Raw genomic sequence first — 25133 nt, 5'->3', positions numbered from 1 at the left:
ATCATGTACAAAGCTCTCATGACTTCTGAAGAGAAATAGCACAGACATTGGATGAAAGAATGATCCTTACAAAAATAACTACAACTTAATACAAATAAAACCAAAAAACCATGGATAGTATAGTTAATCCATGGAAAGCACAAATTAACCGTGGTCTTGCTACACTAAACATACTTTAACCATGGTATTTGCAGTAAAACTGGTTATACAAATAGTAATCAGTGCGCCAAAATAACATGGTTTCTTTTTTGTAAGGAGAGTAGATTTTGACAGGCTGTGCATTGAGCTGTACGAATATGCTAAGATTTCATGTTAATACTGAAGTTGAAGTATATGTCTTTTATATACCTTTTATGTAAGCTTTTATCCATCATATTTAATTATCTGGAATGCTCTAGATAGGCACCAACTCTGTTTGAGTAAAGAAGTCTGGATTGATTTCAATGGGGTTTTACATTAGCATGTTGCTAAGCTAATGGCATTATACTTAATAACCATGAAAATGCATAGCACAAACAAATGTTGAGTAAGGTAGTATTTTTTAATAACAAAGAACTGTTTTTATTGATGTTTTCCAGTATTGAATGAAGTTTAATTGGAACCAACATTTCTTGGATTTGTTCAAGTACAAACTATAAACCCATAGATATTTATATAGGTAGATCTCTCATTCGAGTGCTCCAGACATGCCAGCACATCCACCATCTTGGAACAGTGAACAATTCAGATTCTGCTTAATACTCACTTTAACAAACCAATCAATTTTCAACAACATTATGCAGCCTATGGTTCTGAAAACCATAGGTATATGGCAGTCTTCTCTGATGATCAATAACATTTGTAAGAGTGTTCTCAAGTGTTAAAAAACTTGTTTTGACAGTTCAAATATGGCGGATGGCTTACATGCAGCGGGCCATACCAGCTAATATATAATATTTATGTATGGATGTCTTCTGCACAGAAATTAAATCATGGTGCTAGCAATGGCAAGGCCATGGATTTGATTCCTAGGAAATACATGAATTGATCTAACGTACAGAATGCAATGCCATTTACTTTGGGTAAATGTTTAAATATTTATTCTGTATTTCTGCAATTCAGAATATTTTGATGTCCCTCTCCATGATATTAAAATACTAAACATAAAAAAGCAATAACTATATTGGCTCCTGGTGGTAAAAATAAAAATAACCCAAGCATGTAATGCAAGGGAACCAGACGTAGTCCCTTTCAATTATATCTAACATCTTTACTTATGCAAATATTCTAAATTATTTCTAGAGGACAGCTTGGAGGGGGGACCAGCATGAACAAAGTGATGTTCAGACAGGGCTCTCCTGTTCCTGGCGGGTTAAGATATACATACGCCGCTGTAGGGCTCCAGCCTGCCTCCACAATCACTGTTTTACATTCTAATTATTAGAGTTGACAGCCTTTTTCTTGGCACATATCGCATGTGATGTCAGAGTAAGTTTAATGAGATTAGAAAGTTGGAGTCCTGTAGTTTACGGTTCTCTTTCCTTTGAGCAAATCACGTTCTGTTGCTCGCAGCTACTGTAGCACGTTTACTGTACGTGTCAGCTGCGCTAACAAGTAGGCAAAGGAGGAAGAATTGCTGCGTTTCCGTTTGATTTGTCTTAATTGACTTGATTTAAGTGGGAGACATCAGCAGAAGAAAGGTGTGCCATGGTGACTGCGATTAAAATAAACAACGGTTTTGGAACCATTCATTAATTCTTTAATATGTAAAAAGCCAATCTCAGACACAAACAACAGAGACTTTTTTTAAAGATTTAATTAAGCCACAGGGAATTCAGTGCATATTGTAGGTAAACACTTAGGACCATGGGAATACCATTTAAATTAAAAGAACTGGTGTTGTTTTTCTCATTACCAGATGAATTAAACATTTATCCCTGCCTTTCATTCCTCTCAGAAGCTGACATTTACAGGTCACCTTTTGAGAGTGCCAACTTTGTATTGTCTCCAAGTGCCTTAGCAATATGAGAAAGTATGATTTATTTTGTCTTCCGTGTTCACCTCTTGACTGAGCCTCCGCATTTGTCATTTCATCATCCACAGCTATTGAAGTGAACCTGCAGAAAGCTCTCGCCGAGGCCTCCGAGACCTGTACCCAGGAATGTCTGATCCTGGGTCATTCTGACAGCTGCTGGATGCCGCCAGCGCTGACCCAATTCCAGACGTCCGGCTCCGCCACTCTGCCCTCCTTTGGTTTTCAACAAAGCTGGGCGCGTGGGACCAAGGCAGATGGGCGTCACACCCTTGGCAGGTCAGTGCCCAAAGATGATCTGGACAAAGGGAGCAACCGGCCCCAATTCTACAACACACTTGAGAGACACTGCAGCAAGAAAGAGGATCCAATCAAGGTCATCCCTCTAGCCAGCTTTTCTGCCACGTCCAGCCCCCAGACGTCTGCGGGTGGGGGCTCTTCCGCCTTCCTGCACGAGCATCAGCTGTAGAAGCGAGGGTAGGCCTCAGAGTACTGCATAATGAGAGTGATTGAAATGGAAAAGCTGACGGGTTCTGATCGTTATTAGCATGTGTCAACCCTTTCCCGGCACGGCGTAAGGGGAAGTTAAAGCAAAGGACGCTAGCTTTCGATATCCTCTGTGAAACTGAAACATGTACAGTAGACAAATGGTAGATATAGACCAAAGTAGCTCCTCAAGTGAAAATAAGCATAACAAAAAAACACACAAAAAAAAAGTGGTGTGAAATGTATCTTAGTGGCAAATGAAATAAGCTTTACTGTTGATCAAAAGGGACAGGATTATAGCAAATTACTTTTAAGTCTGTGCTGCTGGAGGAAATCATTGCATTCGTTTACATGCTCGCTGATATTCCTATCTAGTTATGAAAAAAGTAAACGCCATGTTCTTGTTATTCAAAGAAAGTGTGTGCATATTCCGCACATTATCTGGTCTAATTTTAAATTCATATGAACATGTGTCTGCAGCTAGTGGTCTTGGCGAGTTTAATTGGCGCTCACTAACAGCAAAGCCGGTGGTTATTTCGTTGTGCTTTGCACATGAACGCAGACACGCTTGTAAACAAAACAATAAAAATTAGGCTCTGAGTTAAGAACCGCATTTCAGAATATTACAACACATGTAAGCATAGTCAATAAGGTTAAGTGTAATGTGTGAGCGCTGGGTGACCGCAGTATTTCTTTCGGCTCCGGCTTCGGTCTGTCGTTTTCCAGCTGAATTGCCGCCTAAAGTCAGTTTTATTCTGCTGAAGAGATGTAGTTCCATGCCCCTGAATGTGCTGCTTACTCTGCCAAGACTACACATGCAGCTAAGCCTTTCTGCAAAAAGTAGTAACTTTTATATATTAGGGGACTCTTTTCTTCTTAAACTTTGACGTTAGTTCTTTTCTCCCTGGTGAGCTCAGAGCCGTCCTCTGATGTTCAGCATGTTGGTAGTTTCCGTGCATCTGACACCCTTTCTCTGCCATTAAAAGAAACCCGCTTATTTTCAACATTATCTCATTAGCAGAGGCACAGACATGGCTAAAAAGGCATCCTTTGTTTTTTCGCACTTCCATATCAAGTATATATAAAATTTATGCACCGTAATAAGTGCTGTGCAACCAATTACAAGAATCTCCCAATAGTATAATTACTTTGATCAGTAATCACCGTAACTGCTATAGAAGCAGAACGCTGCTCTAGAATGGCATAATTGGCTACCTTTTGTATGTGTGTGTGCGTGTGCTTGTATGATGCGCACTTCTTTTTAAACTTGCGTAAAAAATTAAGCATTTGCGAGATTTATATACAATGATGTCAAAGAAACAGCCTTAAAATGTGTATTGTGTGGATGTAATGACTGCTAAGTGAAGTAGAAGTTTGCTTACAATCGTGTCATATTTTGGTCCAGTTTATTCAAACAGAGACATCAAGTAATCCCGCAAAGAGGCTGTGCGGGTTGAGAAATCAGCACAAATTTAATTCGCCAACACTTCTCCTTAGTACATACTGATGACACAAAAATATTTGGGTCAGTGATCCAAAAAATTACTTCACTATAAAATAGTGTACGTGCCAGCACGGAAATGTGTCATAGTGAGACGTGTTGGAGTGTGTGTGTTGCTCTTTGATGCGAGAGAACTGACAATCACTCCAGCAGCTGTTCCCCCAACAACAGTTTAAGATCTGTCCAACACTCTTGATTAAGAGGAATAATTGCGGTGTGGTACTCTATTAAGGGAAGGAAGCAGTGGCTTGGCCTTTGCGCTCCAGCTTTTGCACGTCTGCAAGCTGGGACGGTGTGAGAGTATCGAGTGTAAGGATAGTGACTCAACTCAAACTCTCCTAATCTATACAATAGATCAGAAACGCTCGAAAAACAAGGTCTGAAATACTAACATCAGCCGTAGTGTCTGTATTGCTTAACACTGCTTGAAAATCTCTGCTTCTGAGAGTTTAAAAAAATTCCAATAATTAAAAACAATAGTTTTTGAAGATAAGGGCTGTAGAGGTTCACAATACATATGAAATATATTTCATATTTCTGGATTTAGAGGTTTTACATGCTTAAAGTCAACATGAAATCAAACATTACTTTCTTAATTCATGTCACGGGGGGTTCTGTGAGTGATTCATCTGTACACACTTTTATTTAAAGAAAAAAAATGTGCATCTATGTTTTAATTAAATTTAATCTAATCACATGCCTCTCAATCAACTTACTTTAATTTGGCAGCGCCAGGCAATAATGATAAAAACATTAATATCTAGCCATTTCATGGTCCAATGCAGGGATGTGCAGCAAGTTCTCTGTTTTCTTTTGATTAATAAAAAAAGAGCAACACTCACCTGGTCCAATCATATCCTGATTAATAAATTAAAGCATTTTTTTTTCTCTCATTTTGACACAATTACAGAAGATAAATGTGTTGCAAATGCTATTTCATGTTGACTTTAAAATGCTTAAAAATAAACATTTGCTGAAATCTGAAACAGCTATTTTTGAGTAGTGGAGCAATTCTATTAGTGCCAAAGGTCTATCGAGTAAAAAAGACAAACATTGTGTGGGAATGAATGAACATTTGTGATAAATGCATAAAAGGTCTCAATATGCATGGTTATTCTCCCCTCTAGCACTTTTGTACTTTTCTAAAAAGTTTGTTCCCTGATGTATCATGTAAGCAACCTTGATAATGAGGTGTTTCTTTTCTCTGATAGATTTTTTTTTTACTTTTTTTTTTTTTTCAGGAAAATATTATGGCAGATCATCTCTGTAGTCAGGCATTTGCATGTGTTTCCAGTTGACCTCCGCTGGCTGATTGTGTTCTGTAGCAGTAAACCCTTGTTCTGACACGATTCAGTAGCTTGTGCTGTCGTACGGTCATCTCCTCAGGTTTTGTCATAGTTAGTATGAAGGACTAGAATGGCAACACACTTGGAGTGCCCAACACGACATTACACAAATCAAATAAATTCTCATCTTTCCCGTACAAAAAAAAAAGAAAACAAGAAAAAAAAACGCAAAGTGTACATAGATATGCTTAGCAGTAACCCTGGAAAACAAATTTTAGCTTACTGTGTGTGTAAAGAAAAGGAAAAGTGGTTTATACTTACTGAAAATAGTTGATAAAAGACAAAAATCATGAAAAATGAGGACAATCTCTGTTGTAATGTATTCAAAACATATGCATACTGTATATTATTATATGTGTGCGCTTGAGTTTGTGTGTGTGCATGTATGTATACTGGCACAGCAGTGTCTGGATAATGTATGTACACACTATGTATCTTGTATAGAATCTGAAAAGAATATAAAACTGCTGATATATTACACCTGCTTGTAATTTAAACATCATTTGCTGTATTTCACAATTATTTCTTTCTTTAGAGGTGAGCTTTCATATGTGGCAGCAGTCAAGCAGTGGACACTGTTGAACAACTGAAGTATATCTTGATATCATACCCCTGTAAAATACTCCTAGAGGTTAAAAAAGAAGACATGCTCATTTACATTTGGTGTAATGTTTTTTCTCGTCTTGAATTTTTTTCTTGAACCATTAAATATTGTGTATCTTTAGATGCTCTGTTGTGTGTCCTATCATTTCGAAAACACTTGAATCCTATTTTTCTCTTATAGACTCCAAAGCCTTGATAAAAAAGCAGGTGGTGGAGGAGAATACTAACAATACTAACAAGAAAGAAACATAGTTAGGACCGGCTTCCATTAGAGAAAGCAAGCAATATGCATACGAAACGTCTATTTGTGGAAAAGCAAGGCGGAGGGAACTCTTGATTAAGTCTGTCTGTACAGACAATAGCAGTTATACAGCTGTTAGAGGCATTGATTCAGTCGGAGGAAACACACCTGAGAGATTTTAGTTAGAAAGAGAAGAGGCCACCTAGGTGGACTAAAGAATAATTGGTAAGTCTGGGCATATAACCACCATTATGTGCTCTGCAAATGTGCCAGGACTGCAGCTTTGGACCAGGCCCAAGACGGAGTTGGGAGCAAGAAAGGAGCCTTAAAAAGAAAATGAATAAAGATTATCCAAGCAAAAGGGTCTACCTACAGCACTATAAGTTCCTGAACTTTTTGCTGAACTGCCTAGCTGCACTCTTTTTCTGCTGGCTTTACATTTTTGATGCTTGACGAGCACGTACTATATGTGTATATGAGTGTGAGCTTTCATATAGGGGTGAGCTCAATTATCCTTCCTTTCCCTCGTTAGTCAGAGGAAATACTGGGCTTCCAGACCGCAATGCAGATTAAGTAGCAGGTAAACAAATGATCATTTAACAGAATACAAATGGAACAATTTAAAGCAACAGTTCACTCCAAAATGAACATGGTCATAATTTACACACACACTTATGTCTTTCTTCTGCAAAACACAGAATAAGATATTTTTGAGGAACGTTCATGTTATTTTAGTTTTTCTATTATATTGTTATTATTTTATTATGTTTGAATCATATATATATATATATATATATATTTATTTTTTTTATTTTTATTTTTATTTTTTATTTTTTATTATTTAACATATTTTATTTAATCGTTGTATCAATTACCAAAACTTGTTTTTAATAGTTTTACTGAATTATATTCTAAAGACCTGTTTACACAAAGAGCGATAAATATAATGATAGAAATAAATATACATTTTTACAAAAATGTTTTAAATTTAAAAGAATAGCAGAGTCCAGACCACAACTTTAACAATTACCACACAGAGAAACATTATCTTTAAACATTATCATTATTAATATATTTTTTTTTCAGCTAATGAGCACTAAACTGACAGCCAATCAGAATTTAAAAGTAAGAGCCAATCTAATTTAAAGTGGCAGATGCCAAAACTCTACCCTGCTTGTAATAAATGGAGTATTATGACACTAGTAATATTTATCAATGTAGTTATCTTTATAGTTATCAAACTCAAACATTTATTAACAATATAAAAAAGAGAGCAGTTATGGCAACTAAATCCTCAAGCACTATGACGTTTGGTCCGATGAACCTCGAAAACTAATGAGGATTTATGTTAGCTGACAATTAGAGTGCGTGTAGTTGTTGTAATTTGTGTATTCATTAATTTCACTCTACCTTTATGTCCATTCTGGAACTTGACACTTTTGGTTCCCATTGACTTTCAAAAAAAAAAAAAAAAAAAAACATATCCCAAGTAAGAAAAGACCATACATATTTAGAATGTTTGTTTGTTTGTTTGATTGTTTAGAATGATACTGTATTTAGAATTTTCATTTTGTGTTGATCTGCCCCTTTAAGAAAAATTTTAAGCAAAGTCATGCCAGTGCTTTAGTGTAAAATCCAGAACCTATAAAACTAGCATTTTTGGAGTGTGTGGCCACAGAGTGCATGTGGAGACACTAAGTGGCTGTGACAATGGGTTGATATGCATGGGGGAACATGAGAAAAGGTAATGGGCAAAAGGGTACGGCTGGGGTCTTGCAGTCACACATGCAGCGAGCCCTTCCACACTTTCCCAGAATTATTCCCCATGGCCATTTTATTAGATGAATGAGACATGACTGGCTAGCATAGAGCTAATCAACCCAGTTTTGTTGTAGCAGCTCAAACGGGGGACTGCTAGACTTCAACCACTTTCCTCACGGCCGTTTTGTTCTTTACCTGTAGATAGAGACTTCACCACGACAGCCCACACTGCTTTAGCGGCTAAAGCCCACCAGAGTTTCCAGGTAAGTCCCAGTGGATGTGACGATCTGAGCGCGGAAGCTAAACGAGTTGCTAGATTTGAGGTTACTACACAGTGACACTGTGGCTGGCGAGAGAGGGCTTAAGTGTACAGACAGAGTATCTCTAGATGGGGTCATCACATCACCGCTGAAGATCTCCGGCTCAAAGCTTTTTCCTTTTGCTCAAGTGGGTTGCTGAAGGCAGTGCTGCAGTTTGGCTTATGTCTCATTGCCGTGTTGACCCAGCGTTTAAATCCAGCAATAGCTTTCGAATCAGAGGCAAATACAATAGGAGAAGACAAGAGCGAGTGAGACTTTAAACCTAGCTCTGTGAAAAAGTAATAACAAAGTTACTATTGAATCACAGAGCAAGCCATTTGTAATTTGTCCCTTTCAATAGCTGCAAATACAATACGCTACGAAACAGACCACTGTGATGCAAAAAAATGCCTCAATGCGCCGAATGGGAAATGGACCGAAGTGGCCATTTGCAAGCGACTCACACCTTCTTATTGTTCATTCGTATCTGGCTTCAAGAACACTTGTTAACTTTGCAAATATGTTTCTTTAGTGGAGACGCACTTGGTTTTCAAAGCACCATCTGCAGAGGCCGTGGTTGAACATATAGAGGGTGTCAAACAGCACGCTCATTTTAAATTGTAATTAAACTGGCCATCAGGTACCTTGAGGCTGTTTAGTCTTCAGCAGGATACTAATTACTATAAGATGACCTTTGGAAAAATATCTGGTGAATAATTCATAATTGAAGAGATTGCTTCAGAGACATCCGCTCTGAACTTTGTATGCTCACAACTATTTTCATGAATTTTCAAATCGAACCCTCCGATTCGGTCTTCGAGCAATACAGTATGAGGGAAAGGATTTTTACACATACGGTGAGGTTCCTTTTAAGGTGGTGATAAAAATGTATGTGTTTTATTGCCTTTAGTTAAGACTGAATCATGTCAGTAGTACACTTTCATTTAGCATGAGGCATACAAAAAAGAAGCCATATAGTAATGTATTAAACACAAGTCGGAGCTCAATGATATTTTCATTTTCACGATGATACAGGACCTGACTTCCCTGAATGTCAAATGATTAGATTCATACAAATGTGATTCTGAAGCCTTTATATAAATTGATATCAGAGCAGAGGTTTATATATATATATATATATATATATATATATATATATATATATATATATATATCAGTAGATCCTGATTGGCTTCATGTGTGAAATATTAGTTAGATAGGTGTCAGGTAGTTGAAGACATATGCATTTATCATAATTACCCCATGCATACAATTTTTTTTAGGAACACTCATACAAATTAAATCAACCAAAATGAATTTGTGTTCATTGTTGAGTAGTATGAGACTACATGACACTCAATCACACTGAAATATGTAATAACAGTAATATTGTGAAATATTACTGCATCAGTTTAAAATTAAATTAAATAAAAAATTAAATGTATGCATTTAGAAGATGCTTTTATCCAAAGCAACTTACAGTGCATTCAGGCTATCAATTTTTACCTACCATGTGTTCCCGGGGAATCAAACCCCCAACCTAAGGCAATGCTCTACCAATTGAGCTAGAGGAACACTAACTTTTATTTTTTTTTTTCCAAATAACTTTTCTATTGTAATATATGTTAAAATGTAATTTATTACTATGATCAAAGCTGAATGTCACATGATCATTCAGAAATCATTCTAAAATACGGAGTTGATTCACAACAAATATTTCTTATTTTTATCAGTGGTGTGCAATTTCTTTTTTTAAAGAATCTTTTATTCAGTAATGATACATTAATTTGATCAAAAGTGGCAGTAATGACGTTCATAATGTTCTAGTCTTAATCATTCCAAATGTCAGGTATTTTAATCTAAAAATGCAATGTTTCAAAATGTATGTGTCAGTATTATGTTTTAACTACCCTTGTATAGTGTGCTTGTGTTTAGTGTTTTCTCTTTAAAAAAATAAATGGCTTGTCATGTTAGGTTCAAAGTTTGAATTTGCTTTATACCAGTGGGATCAATTTACACGATGTCATCTAGGCTCCACAAACCCACAAGCTGTCCATGTAAATTCACTACATACCTGTAAGTTACTGTTTATTTCCTTTTTAAAAATACCAGTCATTTCTACAAGCAAATGCAATTCACTCATTCTCTCTCAAATGTTTTATTGATGTTGATTCATTGTAGCATCAACCCTTAGATGGTAAACACAGTGTACCTGCTCCTGTCCAACTAGATTTCTTCTGTATTTCCTAAAAAAAAAAAATAATAATCAGGTCAAACTAATTCAATCATTAGGCTCAATGCCCATTGGCTCTTGCCCTGATACTGTAATACTATTATGTTGTCCAGTCTCTCGTGCTTCACACACGGGATTCAATTTCCTCCGTCTTGCCATAGGCCAATTCATTTTTCCATAAGAAATAAAAGAGCACACTGTGACCAAAAAGTAGCACGAGCTCATCATGATCACAGTGATTTTGAAGTACATGCAACTTCAGGTGAAAAGATTTGATTTTCTTAAATGATAGGTACAGTATTGCTATTATTTGATTCTAAGACTTTGGCGGCGCCGATCCCCCAATGATGAGTAAAAGTGGTGATATATGTGCAAATTCTCAAAAAAGGTACAAAAGCTGTCACTGGGACACTACCTATTCAAAACATGTGGATACTAATATGTACTTTTAAACTACTGATATGCAACCAATATGTACCTTATGAAAAGGCACTGGCTAGTGACAGCTTTTGTACCTTTTTTCTAAGATCTGGGCGGAACCAGCAACTAGCCTATACATTGCTATATTTGAGGTTTATCACATATTTTAAAGCCTTTCTAGATTGGATCTATAATCATCCATGTACTGTATTAGTTTTATAAATTGCAAATTTACAAAGTGTCTTGCTATTTTGTCAGTCATTATAGATCAGGCTTCGTAACGGCACACACAGAGTCAGCAGTAAAAGGAGGAAAAATCTATTTCAATTATTGATGGTGATAATGAAAACTAGGTGTTATTTTGGAATGGCGAGAAAAAATTAGTTGACATAAAACCAGTGCGAGGTGCAGAAACTTTCAAAAGTCTCTAATCGCTTCTTTATAGATTTCACGCTGTCAAGAAAATGAATAATTGGTTTATCTTTCCTGTTCATTACTCAAACCCGCTTTGGAACTTTAATCCACTCATGATTTCACAAATTCTGGAAGCATTGCAAACAAAGACCCTTTCTCAGATAAAGGAGGCTTTCAAAGCCAGACTTTTAGTCTAGCCGATGGAACAATGAGAAATTAGCTTTAGTCGCCTCTATTCACGGGAACCGAGCTCTGGACCGGGTCAGGTGATTGTGTGATGTAGACAATAAAGGCCACAAAAATCTGCTCTATGTGAGCTGAAAGGCTTGACGGAAAGTCCTCAGTACGTGCTGATTAATGACTGACGATTGCAATGACTGATTTAAATAATGCTAATTGGCCAACGGGATAATGAGCCGTACATTTCCCCTAATTACAGACTGCGCAGCTCTTTGTGACGGCGCTGATTGGAGGGTTTCTGAGACTGCACTGCCATTGGCAGCGATATGCAGATGAAATGTAAATGGATATACCTTATGTTTTTTTGTTTCTTTGTTTTAGCACATTGGCACAACTGCCTTTTTATGGTTATTTTTGCTGTAGTATCAACTGAATCATGATAGATTGTGAATAAAGACATCATTAAGACAATGTCGACTGCTAAATGTCATTATAACTCTGCATTTCCAAAAGCTGAACATGCAAACGCTATCATCTAGCCGTCTGGAGACAGATAATAGCCATGCAGGGTTTTATCTTTTCATAAAGTGCATTGGTAAGTGAATTATGAATAATATATACAAGGACACTCTATATTCATGTTCATGTTCTCGCAGCGTCTTCAAATTTCCGAGATAGTCGAAGTACAGCTGTACATAGCAATAGCATGCAACTAACGGTGGAAATGGATGAAAACATCTGCAGTTTCTTTTAATTGCTGACTAAGGCACAGGGTTGGATGGTGTGGATTTTGTGCCTGAATGATAATTAGTGTACTTACTGTAGGAACACAAATAAGAGAAGAGAAGAGAAGAGAAGAGAAGAGAAGAGAAGAGAAGAGAAGAGAAGAGAAGAGAAGAGAAGAGAAGAGAAGAGAAGAGAAGAGAAATTTAAAAGGCATCGCAGCTGAATTGTGAATGGTGCAAGACGCTGCTGAGGTAAATGCCTGTAATGTAAATCAGTATGCACGTCCTTATAATCTTATTATATTATCCTGATGCTCTCTCATGTCCCGACCACAATATGCTCGATGACCTCCAGAAAGTATTTTCAAAACATTCTCATGCCAGTCTTAGAATAATTCATTTGGCAGGAGAGTTAAGAAGGAAAAAGGGGGAAAGGTAGATAGCTGTGATATTGCAGCACTCTCTCTCTCTCTCTCTCTCTCCATGGCCCTAAAGGAGGATGACCCTCTTGTATAACCTTTGTGAAGCACATAAGTTGCCGTGCAGGCCTGTGGCTTGTTGCCATGGCACTATGTAGACGATGCTCCCTCTGAATGATGGGCTCATTGCATGCTGCTGAGAAAATAGCATCAAGCCAGAATGATTCATCTTGTAGAAGCACGGTGAAGAGCGCACACAGATCGCTCCTCACAGCGGCGACTGGGAAAAAGAAGAAAACGGCTCACGAAAAATTCAGAATAATTACTTTTCTCAACATATGTATCGGATGCCGGTTGAAGTGCGCAAACTTTCGATTCAACATTTCACACCGGCAGGTAAATTGAATTAGTGCTTAAGAGCAAGAGAACAGCAGAGAGCCTCAGAGCAACAGAGAGGTGGTATCAGAGAGGGAATAATTGCTTTTGCTGATGTACTGAGACGATTCTTCAATATTAGATCACCATGAAAGAAATTAATAAACAAGGAGACCGGTGGCAATAAAACGAATACCACAATGGCAATGAGGCTGCCTCTTAATTATAATGAATGGGAAATTAGATCTAAATTGTTCCACTAAAGCGTGCATTAATTGTATCATCTGATGCACAATAGAACTTAATTCAGGGGTGTGAAAAGTTCATTACCTGTGATATTCATCATGCCAAATATTGGCCTCGATGGCTCGTGGGAGGGTCATAAAAAAGATTGCGCTCGTCCCTGAGCATTGTTTAATATTCACGTCTGACTAATCATGTCTTTGCCCGGAGTCATTTTTGGATCGTCAGTTCCTCCCTCCGAGTTCCCAAAATCTGGCTGGCTCAGAAACGCGTCCAGATGGAGTGCGAACTGTCGCTTCTTGAGGAAAATCAACAAGGGAGTCACCAGTAGGACTCATTTTCAATTGCGATACAATAGGATTTTTTGTCAGCGTTGACTCTACCCAATATTGCTATTGTGCTAATGTGTTGTTGGCAAAGGTTTTTGATAACTGTTGAACAGAGTTTATTGTAAAATCGCCTAGACAGTTTGTAATTGACGATCGGAGACGCTTTCCTCAGCCAGAGTTTCTTTCTCAACCTGCCGCCTCAGAAAGTCCAAGGACACACATACAAAAGCACAATGATTGTAGAGTCTTGTAAACAAGTTTAACAACTGAAATAGACCCCTATCCAACAAAACTGCAGAATCACAACCAATAGCTTATACACTTTTCTTAAAAAATACAAAACAAATATATATATATATATATATATATATATATATATATATATATATATATATATATATATATATATATATATATATATATATATATATATATATATATATATATATATATATATATATATATTTATATATAAATTGTATGCTAATTTGCATGCAGTTGTTATTATAAACAGGAAATCAATATAATATGAATATAATTATTTTGAAACACTTTTTTGAGTGTGTTTATATGGATGCATGTTATTTAATTAAGCATAATTATAATAATAATTAATTCTGAGACTGGTAATATTATTATTATTATTATTATTATATGGTGAAAATGATTATTATGATTATTATTATTAATAATAATAATAATAATTCTTATTTAGAAATATAGTATATAATTTTTTTAATAAATATGAAGTTGAATACTATTATAATAACTAAATCAAACATTTGGTGTCAAAAAATAATAATAATAATGTATCAGTTTATATTATAAATAGTATTGATAAAAAAATCACCATATAATTTGTTGCAAATGGAAAATAGCAGATAAATAAGATCATTTTCTATGAGAAATCTATGAAATCTGAGAAGATATTAATGTGGGAAAATATTTTTTTTAAAAATTGTTTTTTTCTCGAAATACACTGAACAAACATTTATTTGATAAGTATGTTTACATTCATGCACGCAGCTTAATTATGAACAATAATCTGACAAAGTCAGCTATATCTAAATGCCTTAACTTCTTGGTAAAGCAAAGGTAAAGCAAAGGTCATATAAGCAAAATGTTTTATTAAGCTAAACCAACAAATAGATGTTTGCTCATTACCGTGACTTCACTCCAAACACCTTTAATGTCATTCTGCCAGCTTATTCAGCCAGTGCATGTCTGTTTGCGCCTTGACGTCAAAAACATATATATTTTATAATTAGCTCATTTTTGACCGCTTTGCTGTACATGTAAACACACTAAGTGCTACACCTGGCATTAGTGGTAGTCATGACTACAAACTCATATATGGACCATCAAGCTTGAAATAGCTGATGTCAAAACATTACCGTGGAGCAAGAATGCATTTATTACTTTGAAGCAAAAATGCATTTGTTTTACAGACTGAGTAAAAGTTCTCCTCTCTAAAGAAACAAACTCTGTGAAATCTGCAGCAGACATTTGCTTGGTCCCCCACCCAAATAACGTTCAGTAGAGAGCCAGCAACCTCTGATTACCAGCCGAGAGCTTTAGGCGCTCTCCACCATCCTGTCAGTCCATGAAATATGTGTTACAATATCTGCAAATAGAGTGTAGTCCTTCAGAAAACTACTACAGTATATCAAACTTGAGCTCCTTTGAACTTGGAATAGAGTTTTCTATTATTGTTCCCTGGCAACACATGTGCCTGTGTGCCATTGTCTCCCAAAGCTGACTATTTGGATCAGTAGGGAGAAGAAGCAATCCCAAGGAGAACAAAACAGCAGATCTAGGCAGCGTTCAGCCCTGTTTCATCCTGATGCGTCGAGATTTGTTGTTTTAGTTGACTTGTGAGGTGTACTTGGACAAAAGCCTTTGAAATGTCAAAGAAATCCTCATAAGACACTGAGATAAGGGAGTAATGTTTCTTCAATGATGAAGTCATGGCTGAATGTGTCAGAGCGTCCTATTATAGAATCAATCAACTGGATCACACTGAGAACGCAGCCTTTTCATGTTCAAACTCCGATCAGGATGAAAACCTTTTTTGAAAATGAGACGGGGATGAAAATTAAATAATAATAATAATTATTATTATTATTATTGTTGTTGTTGTTGTTGTTGTAACTGGAAATAATGCTTTCATTGGAAAGACTGGAAATAACAACAACTATTATTATTATTATTATTATTATTATTATTATTATTATTATTATTATTATTATTATTATTATTATTATTATTATTATTATTATTAATTAATTATTAGAAATACTAATTTAATTTGGAAAATGGAAATAGTAGTAGTAGTCGTAGTAGTAGTACATATTATTGTTGTTGTAACTGGAAATAATATTTTCATTGGGATTGGAAATAATAATAATAATAATAATAATAATAATTATTATTATTATTATTATTATTATTATTATTATTATTATTATTATTATTATTATTATTATATAGCTAAAAATACTACTTTGACATACTGTTTTAACTATGGGTCAACCATAGCTGTTTTTAAATATGTTTTATAAATGTGAAGTTGAAAGTTTAGTAATACATTTTTAATCAGTTTATAATATTAGTAGTATTAATCTCAAATGCATTGTTAATACATTAACTATACATAAACTAATATTACAAATGGTAAAGAACCTATAAATAAAATCATCTCTTTATCCATGAGAGGAATCTATGAAATCCAGGAGGAAATGATTGTTGGAAAATGTATAAAAGTATCAGTCTTTTTCCTCTGACTTACTGCCAAAAATAATAAAATGCCATTTGCATTTCTAAATGAGTTGCTTTGTGACTGATGTGATATTATGTGCTTATCATTACATAAAAAAAATATTTATATATTTTTTTAAATCTAAAAATGTTTCCTAATATACATTTAAGTGTTTTTCTCTGCTTGCACAAGTAACATGAGATGTCAACAAGGTATGAAAAATAAATAAATAAATGGCATTACATTTATTCTGCACTGATTGAATTTCTGGAGTTGATTTTTATTGTTCCTCTGTGTTGTACTGATAGCGTCTTATTGAAATGAGTCTCAGAGCTAGCTGATGTCATTTATCGTGCCGTCTGCTCCTGCATTCCAGATCGCTAACACACAATCAAGATTCCCAGCATGCAGTCTGGTTTTGGTGGTCCCGAACCTTCAAGAAAGCGCAGATTGGTTCCAGCTCAATGGATCCTCCCCATTATTTAATGTATTCCAGTCTATTACCACTGCTTGCTGTGACATCTCATTCTTTTCCACCAATATATAAGAGGTCATTCAATAACTGACACCTCCCTTCCAAGCCATAGTCATATTTCTGTTGCTGTTTTGGCATGTGTCACAGCTGTGAAGCACAAATTCAAAGATATATCTGCTGACAGAGATTTCCCTCATGAGAGCCACAGTAAATGCATTCCTCTCGGATGCCAGACAGATCTGTCGAAGACTATTGATCATGGTACAAAACCAGCCATAAAAATCACGGATGACAGAAAAGATGTTAAGAGTATTTCATGTTGTAGAACTTAGATACTTTTATGGAAGGTGAATTAGGGTAATTGGGGCACCTAAACTCTGATGTCTGCATTGTTTGCTCGAACAAAACCATATCCCAGCTGGGATTTCATGGGCCTGATGTCAGACTAGAGTGAGGACGGTTGTCAGAGAAGAAAACAAAATCCCAAAGGTGGGAGACATGAGATTTTGAGAAGGTTATTGTTAAGCACCAAAAATCTGTCTAAAAGAAAACAATGTTCCAAACTTTTAATTGATGTTTGTTGTGTGATTGTGCAGTGCAATCTGGGATTGATTGGTTTGTTTTATTTAATTGTTTACTTCTTTGTTTATTTAATTATTGTTGAACAAATAGTTATTAAAGGTTTTAGATTAGTAAGTCTTGTCATTTTTTTTTTTTTTCTGCTTCTTTTTTTAATGATGCATGATATATCAGTACCACAAGACACTGTAAACGTAGTGGTAACCTAGCAACTGTTACCATGAAGAGGATTATAAATGATACATATTTTTGTTGGTACACTTTTAAAAAGTTATTGGCATACATTTTACACAAAAAATACTATTTAAGTTTTTCAGTATTTCAGTAATTCAGTTTTAATTCAGTGTTTTACCTTACCTGTCATTTCAGTTAATTTACTAAATAGATTTATTAACAATTGCTGAGTTCAAATTACTTTTATTAAATATCTATGTAAAAATTACTTTCTTTAAGTATCTATTACTGCATTTAGGTTGATTAAATTATGTTAAATATAATTTTATCTTGAATAAAACCAGTTAATGCAAAATATTAATTTTGGTTGAGTTTACATTATTTTATTTTTGCGTGTGTTTTTTTTTTTTGGCAGTCAATAAATTGTACATTAAAGGAATATATCACCTAAAACCTAACTAACTAAATAAATAAATAAAATAGTAAAAATACATTTATGGAAACTGCAACTGTTTTGTTACAAATACATATTTTTTCTAAATATCTTCTTTTGTGATCCATAGAATAAAAAAATACATGAACAGCATTAGGGTGAGTAAATGACAATGCTATCTCACGACCAATTCATACGTATTTTACGAGGTGGCTTATTCGTACGAATTTGTACGACCTCACTCGTGATTTTATACGACCCCAGTGACGGCTAGGTTTAGGGGCGGGGTTAGGTGTAGGTCATTCGTACAAATTCATATGAATTGTGCAAATCGTAAAATACGTACGATTTGGCAACAATCGTATGAATTTGTACGAGTGTGGTCGTACGAATTCATACGAATAAGCCACCTTGTGAAAAATGTAAGAATTGCAGTGAGATCGGGTTGAAAATAATTACGGATAATTAGCATTTTGGGGTGCACTATCTATTAACATTAATTTTGTCATCATTTGAAAATCTCCAATTTAATATTATTTTGTTATACAATACTTTGTAATGTGATTCCAGAATTCTATGTAAAACATAACAATTAAAATATCAATTAGTATCACATTTTTTAAGCATTTAACAAAGTAGTATAGAGCTTAATTGACCATAATTTCAATAGCATTGCATCCATTTGATTATATAAGATTGTCTCAGATCAAACGCAGACGAGGGGAGAAAAAGCTGAGGTAAGAAAACAACTTGACAGTCCCAGCCACATCTCATTTGTAGAACATAAGTGTTGTACATGACAGTGAGTTATATAAGTCACAAGTACAAAATATGACCTGGATCCACCTCTTCTCAAAAGTTTCCACCAATCAACTCCTGACCATCATCGGTTTCTTTTTTATTTTATTTTTTAATTTTTTTAGACCCCACAGGAATGGACCATTGTTTGTAAAGTGGGCCGTTCCTCCGCCGTCTTCATCTGCAGCGGCATCAAACTCTTCCCAGGCTTTTCATTGAAATTCACAGCCTTGTAGCGGCTGATTAATTTTCCATGTTGTTGTGGTGCTTCATGTTGTTGTTTTATTTTAAGATGCAGTGCAACCTGCTCGCTGCGGATCTGGCAACACACAAGACAGCTTCCTCCAGTTGGATGGGAGGTGCACAACTGTCATGGAGCAGGTGTTTAGGGAGTTCAGCTCTATTCCTTTGACTGCAAACAACTGTACCCTGGGACCTTACACATGCCACTTAACATTCACACGGTTCAGGACTCATTAGAGTCCCAGCAGCCTGCTTAGGGACTGTGGCATCTGTAGAGTCGTCTAATCTTTATGTCATCAATGTCTCAGATCAAACGCTGCTAGTGTTAGCTCTACTTCACCATTAGGAAAGAAGGAGAGTTTGATTTAAGTGTATCTTAACCCCTCCCTCTTTCTTCAGCAATTTTTCTCTCTTCAGACAGTGAGCTTATAGAGAAACTAGGTAAAAAAAAAAGAAATATATAACTGGGTTGTATGAAGATAAAGAGAAATTGATTGCCGTGGGCAAAGTAAGCTGTGATTGCAGGACCATTTACGTGTTTATATGTCCTGCAATTGTACATGCCGAGTGCTGGTGAGGATTTTTTTTCTCTTTCATAAACACGCACACACAGACACACACGCAGCGTTCTTCACCCGCTCTCTTGGGGAGATTCATATAGCAGGAAACAGGACTGTCAGAAGAGTATAAGAGACAGACACATGAGGGAGATGGGGAAGACATGCTTGAGAGACTCCATCTCTTTACATACACACACAATATGGACTCCTGACTTTAAAGATCTGTGCCAGTAGTTTCTGCAATTGCACAGCATTTCTGATAGGAATTATGATCCAGAAATACAACAAAAACATTCTACAGAAGTTCTACTTACTGAACCTTTTTGTGTTTCGCATTGGCTAACAAGTAAATGTATAGAGGAGACCAGGGCTACTTGTCATGCTTTTTCTCCATTTAGTATAGACACAGATCATGTAGTCTCAAATGCAAAAACAAACAAAGAAACAAAAAATAAATAATTTATTAAACAATAGCAGTACATTCTGTCACAATAGAAGCTACCAGCTCTAAATCTTACAGCTGAGACAGATTACGGTTCTTTAACAGAAATACATAATTTAAATAAATGAGTTATTTTAACAAAAAATACACACTAGGAAAAAAAGGTACAAAAGCTGTCACTGGAGCATTGTACACTTTTGTACATTTAAGGTATTAATATGTACACTTTGGATACTGATATGTAGACTTTGGGTAATAATATGTACACTTTGGGTACTAATATGTACACTTTGGGTACTAATATGCAGACTTTGGGTAATAATATGTACACTTTGGGTACTAATATGTAGACTTTGGGTACTGATATGCAGACTTTGGGTAATAATATGTACACTTTGGGTACTAATATGTAGACTTTGGGTACTAATATGCAGACTTTGGGTAATAATATGTACACTTTGGGTACTAATATGTACACTTTGGGTACTAATATGCAGACTTTGGGTAATAATATGTACACTTTGGGTACTAATATGTAGACTTTGGGTACTGATATGCAGACTTTGGGTAATAATATGTACACTTTGGGTACTAATATGTAGACTTTGGGTACTAATATGCAGACTTTGGGTAATAATATGTACACTTTGGGTACTAATATGTAGACTTTGGGTACTGATATGCAGACTTTGGGTAATAATATGTACACTTTGGGTACTAATATGTAGACTTTGGGTACTGATATGCAGACTTTGGGTAATAATATGTACACTTTGGGTACTAATATGTAGACTTTGGGTACTAATATGTACCTTTCAGGTAATGTACCAATATTGACTGTTTAAGCACAAAGTTGTTCCTTTAGAAAAGCTACCGCCCCAGTGACAGCTTATGTACCTTTTCCTCTGAGAGTGTAGCTGTATTTAATTCAGTCACACTCTACCTTAAAAAAAACATTTTTTGAATATTTTTCCTCGCTGATGGACCTCTGTAAAACATTTGCAAAATGCTGCACATAATTACAAATCGTGGACAAAACGTATAAAGTTCCATGCGACAGTGACAATTTATCTGCTTTTCAAGTTCATTTGACACTCCATTCCTAAGTCTTGTCAGCCTTTATCTCGGCAAACATCAAAATCCCTATACAAAAAAGGAGAAAATGAGCTATTGATTTTTCCACTAACGCTTTTTCTACTTTCCACTTTCTCCCCACAGCATTATCATTCGGGAGTCTAATTGAAGGTCAGAGTCGGTTTCCTTGTCAAAGTCTGCTTCCTGACAGTCAGCCTGGCTCACAACAAAATGAATTATCTTGGTTTAAGTATTCTCTGACTAAAAATCACCAAGTGATATTCTCTTACCCTCTCCTCTGCGGGGGTAGTTAACAATACGTCAGACTGGCTGAGAATTCAGCTTTATTAAAAGTAATTTGTGTGCCTGTCAAGAATAATAAAACTGTCAATTTTTACTGTACTCCTGAATGCATACTGTCCTGCTGAATGTCTGAAGAAGCTCCAATGGCAAATAATGTCACATGTCAAGAAGGATTGCTAATGATTTGTCTTAATAGAAAGAGGTGGCTTTACTCACCCACACATCAGTCAATATAGAAATAAAATTGATTCACATTTGTCAGTTTAATGGCAGAATTTACCCATTTTATGGCTGTGGCAATCAGTCTGAGGCCTATTTTTACTGTACATGTGCAAATCCGGCCTCAGGGTTCTGCTAATATAAAGAACAGATACTCTTTATGACAAAATCCCATCCAATAAGTGTTAGAAGTTTGTGTTCCAATGATGAATAAATGTCTTACGGGTTTTGAACGGTAATTGATGACAAAATTTTCATTTTTGGGTGAACTAACCCTTTAAGTGTGCATAATGTCGATGACTTAACTTAATGTCTTTGTATCATATAAATGTCAATGCTCTTCTAAGCAAATTCAGGTATATTTGATTACTTGTGATTTATTCATCTCCATATTGTGTGTTATTAATTTGATTACATTTAATCGATTGACAGGCCAGCTTATAAGTTATATTATAATAACAATGATTTTAATTTTTGTATCACCTTTTTTCTTAAGGTTGGCTTTAATTTATTGGCAGTCTTGTAGAGAAGCACACAGTAAGTGATCTATTAGTATAAAAATCATACACTTTTTTTTGTGAACTTGACATATTTGATGTGAGTGTACATTTGACTCAATGCTGTCAGCCAAGTCATTGCCAAGAAAATACTGTTTAAGTATAAAAATGGAGCATAATGCAACTTCTGGCAACCGCACAATGAGGCTTTGCCAAACACCTTATGCAGCAGTGCTATGCTTTTCATTAAAAAAGTGCTCTACTGAGAATAAACAGATTGCTCCATTCCTGAAGAGACTCCTGCAAAAACCAAGGCTGAAGCAATCATCGGACGCCAGCGCCCACCATGCAAAAGTGTCAAACAGGTGAGACAATGTACTGCAGGTGGACTTTCTCAGAGGGAAATCTGGTGATTCAGATAAACAGATGGTTTACAGCTCAGAATACAAAAAATAAAAAATAAAGATTAAAGAAAATACTTGAACTCAGACTTTCAGCTGCATCTTGAAAGCATTCACCATCTTGCCATCGTCCTATAAAGGCCTATATAAGTAAAAAGTAAAAAGTCCCATAAGTAAATAAATATAAAAATATAAATATAAAAATAAATATCTAACCAATTTACTTATTATAATATAAACAATGTATCATATATATATATATATATATATATATATATATATATATATATATATATATATATATATATATATATATATATTGTTATATATATTATTGTCACGAAATGGCTGAAATGATTAGCGAACCACAAACTGACTAAGATGATTTGCGAACCAGCTACAAACTCCCGAACTGACTCAAATGATTCACGCTCCGAACTTCCAAACTGATTCGCGAGCCCGCTCTGAACTCCAAAACTGACTCAAATGATTCGCGATCCCCAAACTGACTCAAATGATTCGCGATCCCGCTCCGAGCTCCCGAACTGACTCAAATGATTCGCGAACCCGCTTTAAACTCCTTAACTTATTCAAATGATTCGCGAACCCGCTCCGAACTCCCGAACTGATTCAAATGATTCGCGATCCCCAAACTGACTCAAATGATTCGCGAAACCGCTCCGAAATCCCGAACTGACTCAAATGATTCGCGATCCCGCTCCGAGCTCCCGAACTGACTCAAATGATTCGCGATCCCCAAACTGAGTCAAATGATTCGCGAACCCGCTCCGAACTCCCGAACAGACTCAAATGATTCGCGCTCGGAGACTCCCGAACTAACTCATTACGAACTGTAATGTTATGAGTTTTGTTTATTATAATATGAACAATGCAGCACAATATTTTTTTTTACATTATATAATTTGCTGTAATGCCCGAATATTGCAGTATACTACATACTGTAATTATTTAATTTAATTTCAAGAACATGTAACAAGTACAATTCATTTGACTTCTGGTTTTTGCACACAATACTACAGTCCTATATAGATGCCCATTTCCACCACATAAGATAAAAAACTGCTTTGGTAGTTGAGATGAAAAAGTTGTAATTATGAGATAAAATCTGAATAGTCACATAGCAAGTCATAGTTATGAAATTATGAGATTAAAAAACACCCAAATGATGACATAAAAAGTCATAATTATGAGAAACAAGTATAAATTATGAGTCATAATTGTAAGATAAAAGCCATAATAATGATTTACCAAAGCATGATTGTTTTTCTTATGCAGCGGAAATGGGTTTCGGATGCAGGGATGGTTCAAGTCATTATAATCATGCGGTACACATTCAAGTTGTGATATCTGAAATTCACAAATCAAGGTGAAATGTAAACAACACCCGTTTCTACAAAGTCACTGCATATTCTCCTGACTTATTTATGGTTTACTGAGCAGGTCACTTCCCTGCTTGCTTGAACAGCTGCTGCCAAGCTAACCCTTTCAAAAAACAAGGTTTTGAGGACAACACTTGACCTGCTTGCTGTCAGCTCTCTCATTGTTTATGAAGCTATATGATGACCTATTAAAATAGCCTTTGCCTGGGTCAAATGAATTATTTATCTAGGCTTTTGCATGCCTGTGACATGTAAGTTCTTCATACCCAAGAGCCTCCTCTCAACTTCAATACCTTAGAGCATTTCTCCGCCCATGACACAAAACAAAAACGTTCAATTCAGTTGAATTCAAGTTTATTTGTACAGGACTTTTCACGATACAAATCATTGCAAAGCAGCTTTTACAGAAAATTACATTTCTACAATATATTTAGTAGTAGCTTATCAGTGAATGTGTCAGTTAATGTGTCAGACGATGAACACTTTTAACTGCAATGATTACATGATGTAATCAAACTTATAGCAATATTTGTCAGTTCCTTAGCTGTTTCAGGGTTAGCATCATCTGAGGTCCTCTGAGGGTCACCATCATCTCTTTTCTTGTGTTCTGGATCCAGACTGGAGCTTGTGTAAATTCTAGTTACCACGGGAAGTCAATCCCATGGCACAAACAGAGAAACCAATAGAGACATAATTAGCCTAGCTGCTGCTCCAGCCAAGCAAAATTAATTTGTTTAACCCAAGCTAAAGAATAATCACGTGTATTTGATCAGATATAACTGCAGTTCAAGATTATGAGATGCATTATTTAAACACTGGGCCAAAGACATTTGTCTTTAATCTAGATATAAACAGAGAGAGTGTGTCTGAACCCCAGACGTTATCAAGAAGGCAATTCCAGAGTTTGGGAGCCAAATTTGAAAAAGCTCTACCTCCTTTAGATGACTTTGCTATACTAGGTACTACCAAAAGTCCAGCATTTTGTGACTGTCACAGTGGTGCACTGTGACAAGAGACTTTGATTATGATACTGGACTGAGAACACAACACACTGGTCATACATTCACTTTTCATACAACAACACATATTTGTTTTGCGCAATGTAAGATCTGTTAACACCAGGTGTGCGTGTGTCATTGATTGTGTATTGTATAGGTGTTGATCCTGTTCTCGCCATTTTTTTTTTTTTAG

At 35.7% G+C, this 25133-nt stretch overlaps 1 protein-coding gene across 4 annotated transcripts in view; it reads left to right on the top strand.

Moving 5' to 3' along the window:
* LOC127971387 (protocadherin-11 X-linked-like) overlaps positions 1 to 6764 on the top strand; it is a 189182-nt gene extending 182418 nt beyond the window's left edge. For all 4 annotated transcript variants that reach the window (XM_052574369.1, XM_052574368.1, XM_052574371.1 and 1 more), the window contains one exon: positions 2083 to 6764. In XM_052574369.1, the coding sequence (XP_052430329.1) occupies positions 2083 to 2480 (398 nt within the window). In that variant the 3' untranslated portion in view covers positions 2481 to 6764. The remainder of the gene's footprint in view (positions 1 to 2082) is intronic.
* Positions 6765 to 25133: the final 18369 nt, after the last annotated feature.

Source organism: Carassius gibelio, chromosome B14 (assembly GCF_023724105.1).
Source record: "Carassius gibelio isolate Cgi1373 ecotype wild population from Czech Republic chromosome B14, carGib1.2-hapl.c, whole genome shotgun sequence".
In the NCBI taxonomy this organism is placed as follows: Eukaryota; Metazoa; Chordata; class Actinopteri; order Cypriniformes; family Cyprinidae; genus Carassius; species Carassius gibelio.
Note: the sequence above shows the minus strand (reverse complement) of the source record. Positions and strands in the feature narration are given on the sequence as shown.